The sequence below is a fragment of the Otolemur garnettii genome, unplaced genomic scaffold, assembly GCF_000181295.1.
Source record: "Otolemur garnettii isolate 467f Iridium unplaced genomic scaffold, OtoGar3 scaffold00033, whole genome shotgun sequence".
NCBI classification, from domain to species: Eukaryota; Metazoa; Chordata; class Mammalia; order Primates; family Galagidae; genus Otolemur; species Otolemur garnettii.
Window position 1 is genome coordinate 14859603 of NW_003852428.1, and position 13838 is coordinate 14873440.

The 13838-nt window shown below is 37.7% G+C and overlaps 1 protein-coding gene across 1 annotated transcript in view; it reads right to left on the minus strand.

Annotated features, from left to right (window-relative positions):
* MARCH6 (membrane associated ring-CH-type finger 6) overlaps positions 1-13838 on the minus strand; it is a 102088-nt gene that overhangs the window by 24923 nt on the left and 63327 nt on the right. Inside the window, 8 exon segments of the mRNA XM_012805006.2 lie at positions 2544-2613; positions 5112-5316; positions 5965-6102; positions 9316-9416; positions 10212-10331; positions 12102-12236; positions 13422-13496; positions 13576-13644. Of these exon segments, the coding sequence (XP_012660460.1) occupies positions 2544-2613; positions 5112-5316; positions 5965-6102; positions 9316-9416; positions 10212-10331; positions 12102-12236; positions 13422-13496; positions 13576-13644 (913 nt within the window).

Consider the following 13838-nt stretch of genomic DNA (forward strand, 5'->3'; position numbering starts at 1 on the left):
ACTGTGTCACAGCTCACAGCAACCTCCAAATCATGGGCTTAAGTGATTCTCTTGCCTCAGCCTCCCTAACAGCTGGGACTACTACAGGCTCCTGCCACAATGCCCAGCTATTTTTTGGTTGTAGTTGTCACTGTTGTTTGGCAGGCCCGGGCTGGATTCAAACCTGCCAGATCCAGTGTATGTAGCTGTAACCCTAGCCACAAAGCTATAGGTGTGGAGCCTAATGATCATTTTCTATTCCATACTTCATATACTTCTTATCAAAAAAGTGTTTTTCAGAAGACAGGGTTAATTTTTAATTTATAGTGACTCAACATCAGTTAAACTGTAGTTCCAGAAAAGTAACCTATGGGAACTAAATATCTAATATGAGTCTAAGCACGTCTTTAATTAAAAATAACTGTTCTTTCCACTAAATGGTGGAACTAGATAAAAGGAAAATACTTAGTTAACAATGTTTAAAAAAACTAAATTACTCTTACTGCCAAATTCAAGTACTAACTACGTTTCCCAGCCAGGTGCAGCAGCACACACTTGTTAATCTCATCACTTTGGGAAACCCACGCAGGAACACTGCTTGAGCCCAGGGGTTCAAGACTAGCCTGAGCAACATAACAAAACCCTGTCCTAGGAAAATAAAAATAATTAGCTGGGGATGGTGGCATGCACCTATAGTCTTTGGTACTTGGGAGGCTGAAGCAGGAGCATCACCGAAGCCCAGGAATTCAAGGCTGCAGTGAGTTATGAACATACCACTACATTCTAGCCTGGATGACATAGCAAGACCCTCTTTTTTTTTTTGGAGTCTTCCTCTGTCACCCTGGGTACAGTGCCTTGGTGTCACAGCAACCTCAAACTCTTGGGATTAAGCATTTCTTGCCTCAGCCTCACAAGTAACTAGGATTAAAGGTATATGCCACTACACCTGGCTTGTTTTTCTATTTTTAGTAGAGACAAGGTCTTGCTCTTGCTCAGGGTGTTCTTGAATTCCTGAGCTCAAGTGATCTTCCTGCCTCAGCCTCCTAGAGTGCTAGGAATATAGGCATGAGCCACCATGCCTGGCCAAGACCCTGTCTCTTAAAAAAACAAGCAAAAACCTACTAGGTTTCCTTCTTTTGTTGAAAATTTTCTTAATACTTCTGATAAAAACATGATAACGGACCATAAAACCACAAATATAAAACTGTCCTAAGTTCAAAAACTAAGTTTTCTCAGAAATGTTTACTACATTACATTCAGATGGTTAAACAGACTGTCATTTTAACAGCTGTGATCCAAACAGTAGCAAGCTTAAGAGCAAAGTTCTAAAGGTCAAATCATTATATAGAAGAAAAAAATCAGTATTTTTACCAGTTTAAGGTAAAATCACAATTCCAACACATTAGAAAATATTCTTTTTTTAGAAATAACAATGGAAATTAATTTCTTTTTTTTTGAGACACAGTCTCAAGCTGTTGCCCTGGGTAGAGTGCCGTGGCATCACAGCTCACAGCAACATCAAACTCCTGGGCTTAAGTGATTCTCCTGCCTCAGCCTCCCAAGTGGCTGGGACTACACCTGCCATAACACCCAGCTATTTCTTGGTTGTAGTTGTCACTGGTGTTTGGCAGGCCAGGCTGGATTTGAAACCGCCAGCTCTGGTGTATGTGGCTGGCACCCTAGCCGCTTGAGCCACAGGTGCCAAACCAAAATTAATTTTCTTAATTGCTCTTTCCCAGAGTTACCCCTCGATACAAATTTGATGCATAAAATTATAGTGGGTTAGTGTAATAATCAAGACAATAAATCAATATACATTTATGTCTGATGAAGAGCTGAAAATTATCTTCCACTTATTGATTACTGAAGTGGTTAACATGTATTAATGTGATTTAGAAGTTTCTGGCTGGATATAACAATAAAGGTGCAGCAGGGGAAAAAACAAACTGTTTTGGCACTTTGTCAATGCCTTGGACTCCACCCCCATTTATCCCTGGTCTTTGGAGAAATCACTGACAAGCTACTATATACAACCCTATCATCCACAGTGTCTTATTAAATGAAAAAACATTTAGTTGAAATTTCCAACAAACCCAACACCATAGAAGATTTGTATTTGTGAATACCACAAAATAAAGGGAAAATAGTCTGGCTTCATAATGTAATGTTCTCTAGCAACAGTATGCAAATAGACTGGAGAGATAATTACATAATGAGGACAAACATAATAAACATCAAAAGACTTGGAAAAAAACTTCAATCATACAGATGACTTTTTGAAAACCAGTACTATTATAAGACAGACAATATCCATGACAAGACCATCAGCACTTTTTCTAAAAGCCAATCATATGTTTTCCTCTTGTGCTCCAATATAAATCAATCTAGTAAGCTGGAGAGCTCTAAATGATCCAATATCCCATATTCAATCAAATAAATCTGAGAGGAAAACTATCTCAAGTTTATATCTGATGGGAAAAAAAAAATCACTTCAGCAATATATTAACTTTAAAAAAAAACAGTATTAAAGATGCTATCAGCTGAAAGCTAGGTCAAGCTCATACCTGGTAAAGTAAGGCAGATGAGACTGGCAATCAGTAATGTTACACACATGAAGACAATCAACAGAAATATCTGCAAGGTAAAACATAAAGAGTACATAAATGGTTCATGGTGCTCAATGTATTATACGATAACCGTCAAAAAATCAATACAATTTTCCCATTATAAAGAAACTGCCTGTATATTTCCAGATTTCCTTCAATTTCATGGAAAAGAGAAATTCTTATTTTAGGTAAAGTACCTACAATTTAGACCAAAAGGAAAGTAAATGTCCATCCTCACATCATCAGATACATCCACAAGTTAACAAATATAAAGTGCCAAATAAAATGTACACACATTTTAAGAAATAGACTGTACTAAAAGTATAATATATACCAATAACAAAAGATGAATACAAGTCACCTTTGAGCACCTCTTGCAATTGTATTACAATTTTATAGTTTTTTCCTTTCTTAAAATGTGTATACATATTTTTGGCATGCTCTGTATTTTTAATCAGAGAGCATTAAAACAAAACACATTTGGCTTAAATTTTCCCTCATTAATTAAAACAACACATTACAAACTAAAAATATTCACCTTTTCATCAAATATTGTTCTCCAATTAGAATGTTCTGTGATGACAAAAATGTCTAGATACTCGTTGTCCAACACAGCAGCTAGCCACCAGCCAGCCACATGTGGCTACTGAGCATTTGACATGTGTTCCACGTAAGTAATGAAATTTTTAATTTTAATGGAAATATAAATAGCCACATAAGCTAGTGCTCCTGTATTGAGAAGTGCAGATAAAAAGATATTACACAGAGAGGAAGGAATGGTTTTCCTGGAACAAACAACAGGCAGCAACTGTGGCTTGCCTCCCACCTTACATTATAGGTAGCTGCAACTCCTCAAGACTAGAGTGTGGAGCTCTGGTGGGAAGCCTGAAAAGGACAGATGACAAAACTGAGATTTAGAGGTGTTTGTCAGCTTTGACTATGTGAAAAATCCATTACTGATTCTGTCTCTGTTCTGGCCAAAAAGTACCTTTTGCTCAGAAGGCTTTTTTTATCTCTTGAGAGCTGAGAAGGCTGAGTAAAGATCAGAGAAAAATAAAAAAGGAGCTAAGAGGTCTGCTTTCAAGATTAAGAGATAAGGGAAAAGACAATCCTGATGTTTTCCAAGTTCTCTGCCCCAAAACATTTGTTCCTCAGGAGGACAAAGCAGCATAAAAACAATTCAGTGGATGCTGACTAGTGCAGAGATGGCAGGTACTCAAAGCACTCCACTATCTGGTTCCTGCCCATCCAAAAGCCTCATCTCCTACTGCTCCTCTCACTCCTCTGGTTATCCCCTCACCAACTCCAGGATACATCACACCCTCTAAGTATATTCAGCCACCTGCAGCTCTAAGCCTATCGTGTTTTATGTCCCCTTGTCCTGGCATATGCCTAGAATGTCCTCCCCACTTCCTTTTATCTGTTTTCTCTGCCTGGCCTCTCAACTTTTAAGACAGTTCAGGTACCACCTTCTCCATGAAGACTCCTTTGGGCCCATACTAAGAACCAGTGGCCCCTGCCTGAAGCAGTCACAGCACCTTCTATAAACAACTACCATGAGAACCCAAATCTGCCACCATTTTTCTCATCTTTTCAAGAGATTATAAGCTGTCTATACCCACACAGACACCAAAAATATGGCTATTTATGACTGAATGAATGGACTCACTTAATCTACAAGTAATCCACAAATGTATAACAATTTTTATAAAAAAGAAAGAAAGAAACGGAAGCTGAAAGGTTAAATAATCTGCCCAAGTTTCAAAATGATGTAACTCATAATCCCATATTATTATTAAAGGACATATAAAATACATGAGACTGGGGCATGGTGGCTCACACCTGTAATCCTAGCACTCTGGGTGGATTGCCTGAGCTACGGGTTTGAGACTAGCCTGAGCAAAAGCAAGACCTCATCTCTAAAAATAGCCAGGCCTTGTGGTGGGTGCCTATAGTCCCAGCTACTCGGGAGGCGGAGGCAAGAGAATCGCTTGAGCCCAAGAGTTTGAGGTTGCTGCAAGCTGTGATGCCACAGCACTCTACTGAAGGCAACAAAGTGAGACTATCCCCCCGCAAAAAATAAAAATCAAACTGTAAATGAATAATGACTTTATTGTAATCATACAGCACTCATCAGTTTACACTTCTGACAAAATTCTGAATCACTCTGCAGTCATTTAGTAGGAATTAAGGGGGAAAAATATGTCAAAATACTCAGGTCTATGGTTCCTGACACACAACAAGCGTACAAATAATGTTAGTTTATTCTACAGGTTTTTTTTCCCTCCTAAACAGAGAGTAAGAGTCTATGGAATCCCAACTCTATGACCTATTTCTAAAATGTGATCAACTTACTTGGTCATTTACATATATATGTTATATAATGAAGGTAATAAAACACGGGTTTCTTGTCAGGAATGTGTAAGACATACCTACACAGAGGACTGTGTAGCACTATGCTAACAGTACCAGTCGTTGATAGAAATTTGAAAAAACTATTTCTGGTTAGGTCTGTATAGTACTTACCCTGAGTGGAAAATTTAAAGGCCGGCGGTAAGGCTGAAAGCCAACAGGCCCTCCCTGCTGGAGTATGGCTTGGTGAGCTGCATGCAGGCCTTCCCCCACCACAGGAATAGCATTGTTATTTCGAGCATGCTGGTTATTGTTGACTTGTTGATTTGCACTGTTCTCATTTTCTTCCTGATCTCCCAATAAATAGGAATGAAGATCCCTGTGCAAAAATTACATCAGTGAAACATCTTACTTTAGGTAAGAATGAAACTGAGACTTATTTTCTTAATATTTACTACACAAGGTAAACATACACATAGAACCTGTACATAGTATTATTACCAAACCCTGTTGGTACCTGGTTGAAATTAAACTTTTCTAAATTTAATGTTAGTTAACGTATAGAATATCCCATAGATTCCATCAATTGTTTAATTCCAAAGATTCAACTTTTAAATAAGCATATAAAGCTTGAAAAATAAACGCAGCATATCCACTAAACAAAATGATTGAGGAAACCAAACCTCAGAAGTTATTTATCCAGTTCTAAGCTCTAAATAAAAGTTGGTATTTTTTTATGCATTAAAATGTTTTTACCCCATATTATATAGTATAAAAAAAACTGGACTAGAAACAAACTTCATACAAAATGGCAAAAACATGCATACATTCTCTTTAAGAGATGGACAGTAAGAAAAGTGTTTTAAATTTTAGAAATAAGTATTATACACACCTGTAGATATTACTAAATTATCTCTTATTAAAACTGATTTCTTCTTAAGTAGGGCATGGGACATAATTTTTCCAGAAAGGTCAGTCAATGGACACAGTGACATGTATGCCTAGGGAATGAGTTGTCCATACTTACAGCAAATACCCAGCGGTCACAGTCCATGCCCGCACCAGCCCCTTCAGCCACTGCCTGGTGTGTCCTTGCTCAAGTAATGCTGGCAAGACAACCTGCAGCAGAAGCAGCTCAAGGGACAGTTCACTCACTGGAGCATCGCTAAGACAATTATAAAGAGTCAGAATTGATAATGTGAATTCCACTTTCCAATATAACTATACAATATTAAATATAAATAACTCCCTGTCCCTATTATCTCTCCTCCCACTCTCTAGAACTCAGGCTCTCCCCATAAGTCCACCAAAATTGTTTGTGTTAAGTGTCACCAATAACTTTTTTTTTTTTTTTTTAGAGACAAGAGTCTCACTTTATTGCCCTTGGTAGAGTGCCATTGCATCATAGCTCACAGCAACCTCCAGCTCTTGGGCTTAGGCGATTCTCTTGCCTCAGCCTCCCAAGCAGCTGGGACTACAGGCGCCCGCCACAATGTCCGGCTATTTTTTTTTGTTGTTGCAATTTGGCCGGGGCTGGGTTTGAACCCATGCCACCCTCAGTATATGAGGCTGGCGCCCTACTCACTGAACCATAGGTGCTGCCATCAATAATTTTTTGTTAAAGTGATGGCCAGGTATTGATTTTTCACCTCACCTATGATACTAGTAACACGTTACTCAACTGGTCCCTCCTTGCTCTTCAAAACACTTTCTCCTTGAACAGCTTCCTAAAGGGCCCCAGGCTCTGTCCTCTCTTCTCTCATCTATACTGACTCTGAATGAATGTGACCCTCATATACCTTCTAAAATGACCTATCTCCTCCTCAGGCATCTTGCTAACCCTAACTTGTGTATTCAATATGCCAAATCAACATTTCACATCAACAAGTGCTAGACGTCTAACACTGAGCACTTTCAACAAGTGCTAGACGTCTAACATTGAGCACTTTCGATATCAAATTCCCAATATTCCCTTTAATCCTATTCCTGCCACAATCATCCCCAACTCAGAAAATGGCAGCTCCATCCTTCCAAGTGCTCAAGACAGAAACTTTGATCCTTGACTCCTTTCTTTACACCTCACATCCAAATAGCTAGAGAATCTTTTTGAGTGTACCATAATAACATCCTAAACCCTAACCATTTCTTATGACCTCCACTGGCCATCCTCACCTCTCACCAAGATCAAGGTTCTGTCCTCCTAGCTGGCTTTCATTTTCTGACCTGGTCACTCCAACCCAGTTTCTTCTCATCATAGCAGCCAAATGATCCTCTTCAAACCTAAGTTAGATCACTCCTTTGTCATAGTTTTCTTAGAGTTTTCCAACTCACTTAAGTAAAAGTCAAAGTGCCTACAATAGCCCATGAGGCTCTAGGAGGCTTTCCTCTCTGACTTCATAGTCAACTACTTTGCCTACCCCCTTCTATTCCAGACAAACTGGCCTCCCTGCCACTACTCTAACAGACCTCAGTGCTGCTGCAACTACCTCCTACAATGGGATCCACATGGCTCACTCTCTCTCCTTTTTTTTTTTTTAAGAGACAGTTTCACTTTGTTGCCCTCGGTAGAGTGCCGTGGCACATGGCTCACTCTTATCACCCCTTTCAAGGCTCTGCTCATCTGTCATCCTCTCAGATCTTCACCATTATTCCTAAATTGTAACCTCATCCTAACCACTCTCTTTACCTCCTCTCTCTATTGTTTTCCATAGCTCTTAGGACCATTTGGCTTACTATATATATTATTTATTTTAATGTCTGTCTCCCCTATAAAAATGTAAGCTCCACTAGAGCAGAGATTCTTTTTCTTGATTCTGTTTTATTTACTGTTATATCCCCAGTGCACAGAAAGTACCTGGCATGTAATGGGTTCTCAATTTAGCTGAATAGAAGAACAGACTAAATGCTACCAGATAGCACAAAAACTACTAAAGTTCTAGGGATAAGTAACTAGTACAACTGATTTTTCTCAGGAACATACAAAGCTACACCCATGTTTCCTGGTTCTCATTACAACTGGATTCAATATACCACTTGATCTAAAGGTAAAATTTAGAGAACCGTCCTCCAAATCTACAATAATCCTAAGTATAGAAAAATAAGGTTTTATTACAAAAGAGTAACTAAAGAGCCATTAAATTGATGCTACATTTTAAATTACTTACTACCACTTTTTCTGCCACTTTAAGGAACCAGACTATACATACTACTGGCCCATTCTAATTTAATGATATACAAATTTGAGATTTTACTTTATGTTCAATAAACCTTTCATTTTTGAACAATCATGTTCTTGTGCAAAACATTAGGATCCAAATGAGATGTGATTTCTGCCATGTTCAATGAAACAAGTATTTATAAATAATGCAAGAGGTGCTATAAAAAGAGATAAGTGTTAAAACAACGGAGACATTTAAAGGATGGAATGACAATTTACTCTAATTAGGGCAAATAAAACATTAATCTGGATTCTGGGAAAGAATATCAAAGCTTGTCGTGGAACATGGAGAGGACACTACAAACACAGAGTGAAAGACAAGAACAGCTAAGCAATGTAGGGGAGACTCAGAGGCACTGCAGCATGGCAGGCAAGAAGAAGTCGAGTCAAACAACACTGGGATGAGATGGTGGAAAGGTGGAGTAAGACTATGCCATGCCTGTATGTTATTCTTAGTGACCTGGGTATTGCTGTGTATGCTATGGAGGAACTACTGACAATGTTTAAACCAAGGAGTGAAACAGATTTTTAGAAAACCTAAAGGCAGAGACACTAAGGATGGATTATAAACATAGAGCAAGAAAAAGGTCTACATTAAGTGGCAAATCAAAAGTTGGATTAGTAAGAGATTTTAGGGAATTAGAATTAACAAGACTTAAAAGACTAACTACAATTTGAAGAAGAAATCTTTCATTTGCCTGGAATATAATAACCAGGGTGGGAATAGTGCAAATCCTTAAGAAAGGGAATATAAGATGAATGGTAGAAGTTTTTAGGTGACTTAAAGTTTTCAAAGCAAAAAATATTTCTCATCTATAAGCCTTGTATCCTACTTTTAATCCATAATTAAATGTGCAACTTTGGCTTTATTCATCGCAATGTATTTTTCAAAATAAAGATGATACTGTTCATACATTCCCAATAGGTATAGTAAAACACTTCAATGCTGGACAAATGCATACGTTATTTGCAGAAAAATAAATGTCATCCACTGGAAAACATAAGTGCTAAACTATGATCTAGAATATAGCAAAATTTAACTGTCAGATGATTTCTAATAATATCTATAAGAAATTAATGTTTTACATGTTTAGAATAATGGGAATATCAAATTCCTAACAGAATTAATTAATAAAGATAGCCTGAATTTTCAAAACTTACCTGTAGAGCATGACATTATATGGAAGAAAATTAGGCAGCAGACTCTTAATAATACGTATAGGAAGCCAAAGCATCAGGAGGACAATGGAGCCAAAGACGATCTGCAGTAGGAAACCGCACAAGACACCACTGTAAGAGTCACTCATGCCTAGGAAAGACAGGCACACACCAGAACACACCCACCCAATATGCAGCCCAGGCCTAGATCCACCCAGAGCCCAGGCATTTCCACTTTACACACTATCCTGGGGTCACTTTGTATAAAAATGTGTTTCTGAGATGGTTGCTCCTCTCAATGTGAAGATAGAAGGGCTAAACCAGGAGCCATAAAGGATAATCACTGCATGGCATGTAAAGAGAGAGCTAGAAACTTACAATGAAGGAACGAAAATACCTGCAACTTAATAAATCAATAACTATCTAAGACATAGCCCACATTAATGGCTATAAAAGTTTCAAAGGGCATAATTTGCATTTAGAATTTTATTTTAGGAAAACTTAGATTTAACTAGGTAATTTCTCCTTCCAGGTGGTGAAGAAACTTTGGGATACTTCTGTGGAGAGTTTAATTCAGAAGCCATTACTAAGTCTACCTTGGTTTAATGCAAACTAAATATAACTCGATAACTGTAATTTGGCAATGAATTATACTACTACACAACTATAAGGCATCTTTGTTTTAGTAAACATCACTTTATTTACTTTAACAAAATTACTAATAAAATAGCTACTTGACAACTGAGTTCCATGGGCTTAGATAAATTTAAGTAATTCAATATACTCTACCAGCCCCTTCCTTATGGAAAAAAAACAACAAAAACCAAAAAACACAGCAAAACTAAAGGGCAGCACTCTTTACTCAAAAAAAAAAAAAAAAAAGAAGAAGATCTGCTTACCACTGACAAAATAAATCTTCGGAGATGCCTATAAATAGGCAAGTGGATCATTTCCTGAACTGGATTAAAATCTGGATCATTCAAATTCCTTAGAAACCATAAGACACCAGGTCGAAGTACCTGCAAATATATTTTAAATACTATAAACATTCACCAATGTCTTCAGGTTCTGTATATGAGTTACAAAATTAACAGAAGTATAAAAAATTATTCTGGCATCCAAAATGCAAATGGTTTTCCTGGGAAAGGAACTTATGAAATCATAATTTGTTTGAAAACTATTCCACGTTTGCTGTCCTTTGAAGCTTTTAATCATTAACTGGAAAAAAACATTCATTGAATCCAATTTGTCAAGAAATCTAGACTTCCAAGATGAAAAATAAATAAACTATTACTGTAGTACGTTGTATCACCTGGTGAAAAAGATTATGTTGCAACATATAAACATCCTAAATAGAAGATCTGATTCTTTTTTTTCTTTTTTATGACACAGTCTCATTATGTCACCCTGATAGAGGGCCATGGCATCATAGTTCATAGCAACCTCAAATTCTTGGGCTCAAGCGATCCTTTTGCCTCAGCCTCCCAAGTAGGTGGAATTATAGGCGCCCACCACAATGCCCAGCTAGTTTTTTCTGTTTTTGGTAGAGACGGGGTCTCATTCTTTCTCAGGGTGGTCTCAAACTCCTGAGCTTAAGCAATCCACCTGCTTAAGCCTCCCAGAATGCTAGGATTATAGGCATAAGCCGCCACACCTGGCTTAGGATTCTATATTAACAAAAAACTACTATGCTGATAAAATGAAAAATTCATTATAAAACATTCATCACCAAACAATATAATTTCAAGTTCACATGCAATTACAACTTTTAATAACACATTACTGTACTTTCCTTATTCTCAATCATTTATTTCAAAGAAAGAACATAAGCTGTGTTTGCAAATAATTTACTTATACTATAAAAATCTAGAGAATGTCTTGGTCCCTGATAGCATCTCCCCTCATCCTCAAATCTTCCAAAGACCAAGGGATACCAAGAATGGCATTCAGCCTTTGTTCCCACTGGAACTGTCAGCCTACTTCTTCCTGCCCTGCACACCTCCATTACCAGTCTCAGTGGAATAAACTGATTTGTTCAATGGCTGGATTCATTCCCAGGCTATAAAACTGAGAACAGGAATCAAGCCTTTCTTCTTCACCCAGCATACAGTATAGTGTCTGGCATATAATGAGCATTCAGTGATATCTGGGGAACTATTCAGCTAAGATGTGTACGTATCAAATAGTAATCTTCTTTCATCATCTTCAAATCAGTGAGAACCAGATTCCAAAAACAAGAATAGTAAAGTGACCCACATGGCAAGTGAACTGAAGGACCCTCCCTGTAATTCTATACTTCAGGTACCTGCTTCCAAACCATTTTTACATGTTCAATCCTGCAAAACTGTCATAATGTGGAGGGTAACCACATTACCGTCCCTTGAGTGAAACCTGAGATAGGCTTCTATCTCTCACAAAATTTCAAGAGTTTGTATTAGAAGATGGCTATAATAGATACCAAGTAAAACAACTGCTCTTATTTAATCTTTTTCTCTCAGTGTCATCACCTTTCTAACTCATAATTGATTACAGATGTAAATACTAAAACGTGCCAATTTTTGAGATAACTAAAAATAGTTTAAAGCAGTCAAGCCAAAATTCCCTACCAGTTATTCCCTCTTAGAATAAAATTGCAGAGAATATGGTTTAATGAGGTAATATGGTTTAGTTGGGTAATCATCATATTGAGGGATAATTGGTGGTAAAAGCAAAAGTCCTTTTCATAGCATCAGCATTTCCCTCTATTTCCTCTGGAATTCACTGGTCAAGTAGCTGTGGGTAAGACTTACCTCTCTTAGTAACAGAATGAAGGAAGCAAAGTAGAAGACATACACCATTCCCACTAGCCAATGCAGAAACATGGTAGTACCTGGAGCCGACTGAAAGCTCAGTTCTCTATCTTTCAGAGTAGCATCAAACATTTCCTAAGCCAAAAGAGAACAGGTAAGAGATACCATGTACATTTGCCAAATTAACATTTGCAACTTTTAGGAAGTGAGTAAATCACTATGTATCTAAGGTGTGTTATTCTAGGACTATAGTTCTTTTAATGCCCCTGGACTCTCATGTACCACAGGACTCTATTTAAAATATCAGATACTACTTTAAAGAAGTACATAATATACAATTTTTCAAATATAAAGAATGATAAACAAGGGGCTAGGCACAGTGGCTCACACCTATAATCCCAGCACTCTGGGAGGCCAAGGTGGGTGGACTGCTTGAGCTCAGGAGTTCGAGACCAGTCTGAGCAACAGTGAGACCCCATATCTAAAAAAAATAGCTGGGCATTGTGGCGGGTGCCTGTAGTACCAAGCTACTTGGAAGGCTGAAGTAAGAGAATTGCTTGAGCCCAGGAGTTTGAGATAGCTATGAGCTATGTCACCACAGCACTCTACCAGGGTCAAGAAAGTGAGACTCTGTCTCTAAAAAGAAAGACAAAAGAATGATAAACCAGTTGGTAAGAGCTTTACTAACGTGAATTCTGTGAAAGAACCACTTTTGATTAATACAAGAGCTTCTGTTCTTGGTTATAGGTCTGTACTTCTGAGATGTTTTAACACTAAGGTATGGGGGTAATGTAGCTTTTCTACATATATTTTTGAAAAATCAAAAACTCATAATCACAAATAGGCATTAAAGATTATCATCAAGGCTGAATATCTTTTTTTTTTTTTAAGACAGAGCCTCAAGCTGTCACCTTGGGTAGAGTGCTGTGACATCACAGCTCACAGCAACCTCCAACTCCTGGGCTCAAGTGAGTCTCCTGCCTCTGCCTCCCAAGTAGCTGGGACTATAGGTGCCCACCACAATGCCTGGCTATTTTTGGTTGCAGCCATCAGGCTGGATTTGAACCTGCCAACTCAGGTGTATGTGGCTGGCGCCTTAGCCGCTTGAGCCACAGGTGCCGAGCCCTGAATATCTTTTTTAAAACAAATCGTTAGAGTTTCCCTATCGAATTACTGTGTATGTATATGTGTTTTGGCATTATCATAAAATTTAGAACAAAATGTGTAATTTACTTTCCTTTAAAAGACCTTATCCTGAAAACTTCCCTTTTTTTAAGGCTTAAAATTATGACTTTATATAATAATGAATACTCAACTTACCAGTGAACAGATATCCAGCCACCAACCACAAATGAGAGGGAATACTCCAATTTCTACTACCACTAACAAAGAAACCTTCAATGAAAATAAGGGTCATTAATATCTTCCAAATGTCGCAGAAATAGTTTTAGTTTTAACTTATAACAGGAATTACCTTAACGACAATATAGCAGACTCCTAGTAAGCGACGAGACCTATGAAATTTAACAAGAGTTGCCAAGCCCTACAGCATCTAGTCAAGGAAAAACTGAGTGTTTAAAGACACAATGAGACAGGTTACTTAATATTTTTTGACAGAACAATTTATTTCACATTTTGTCCACACTCACCCTTATTACAAATACCTATAACTTTTACCAAAACAAGGAGAGAGAAAATTTTGCCATTAATGAGAACAATTCTTTTTTTTTTTTTTTT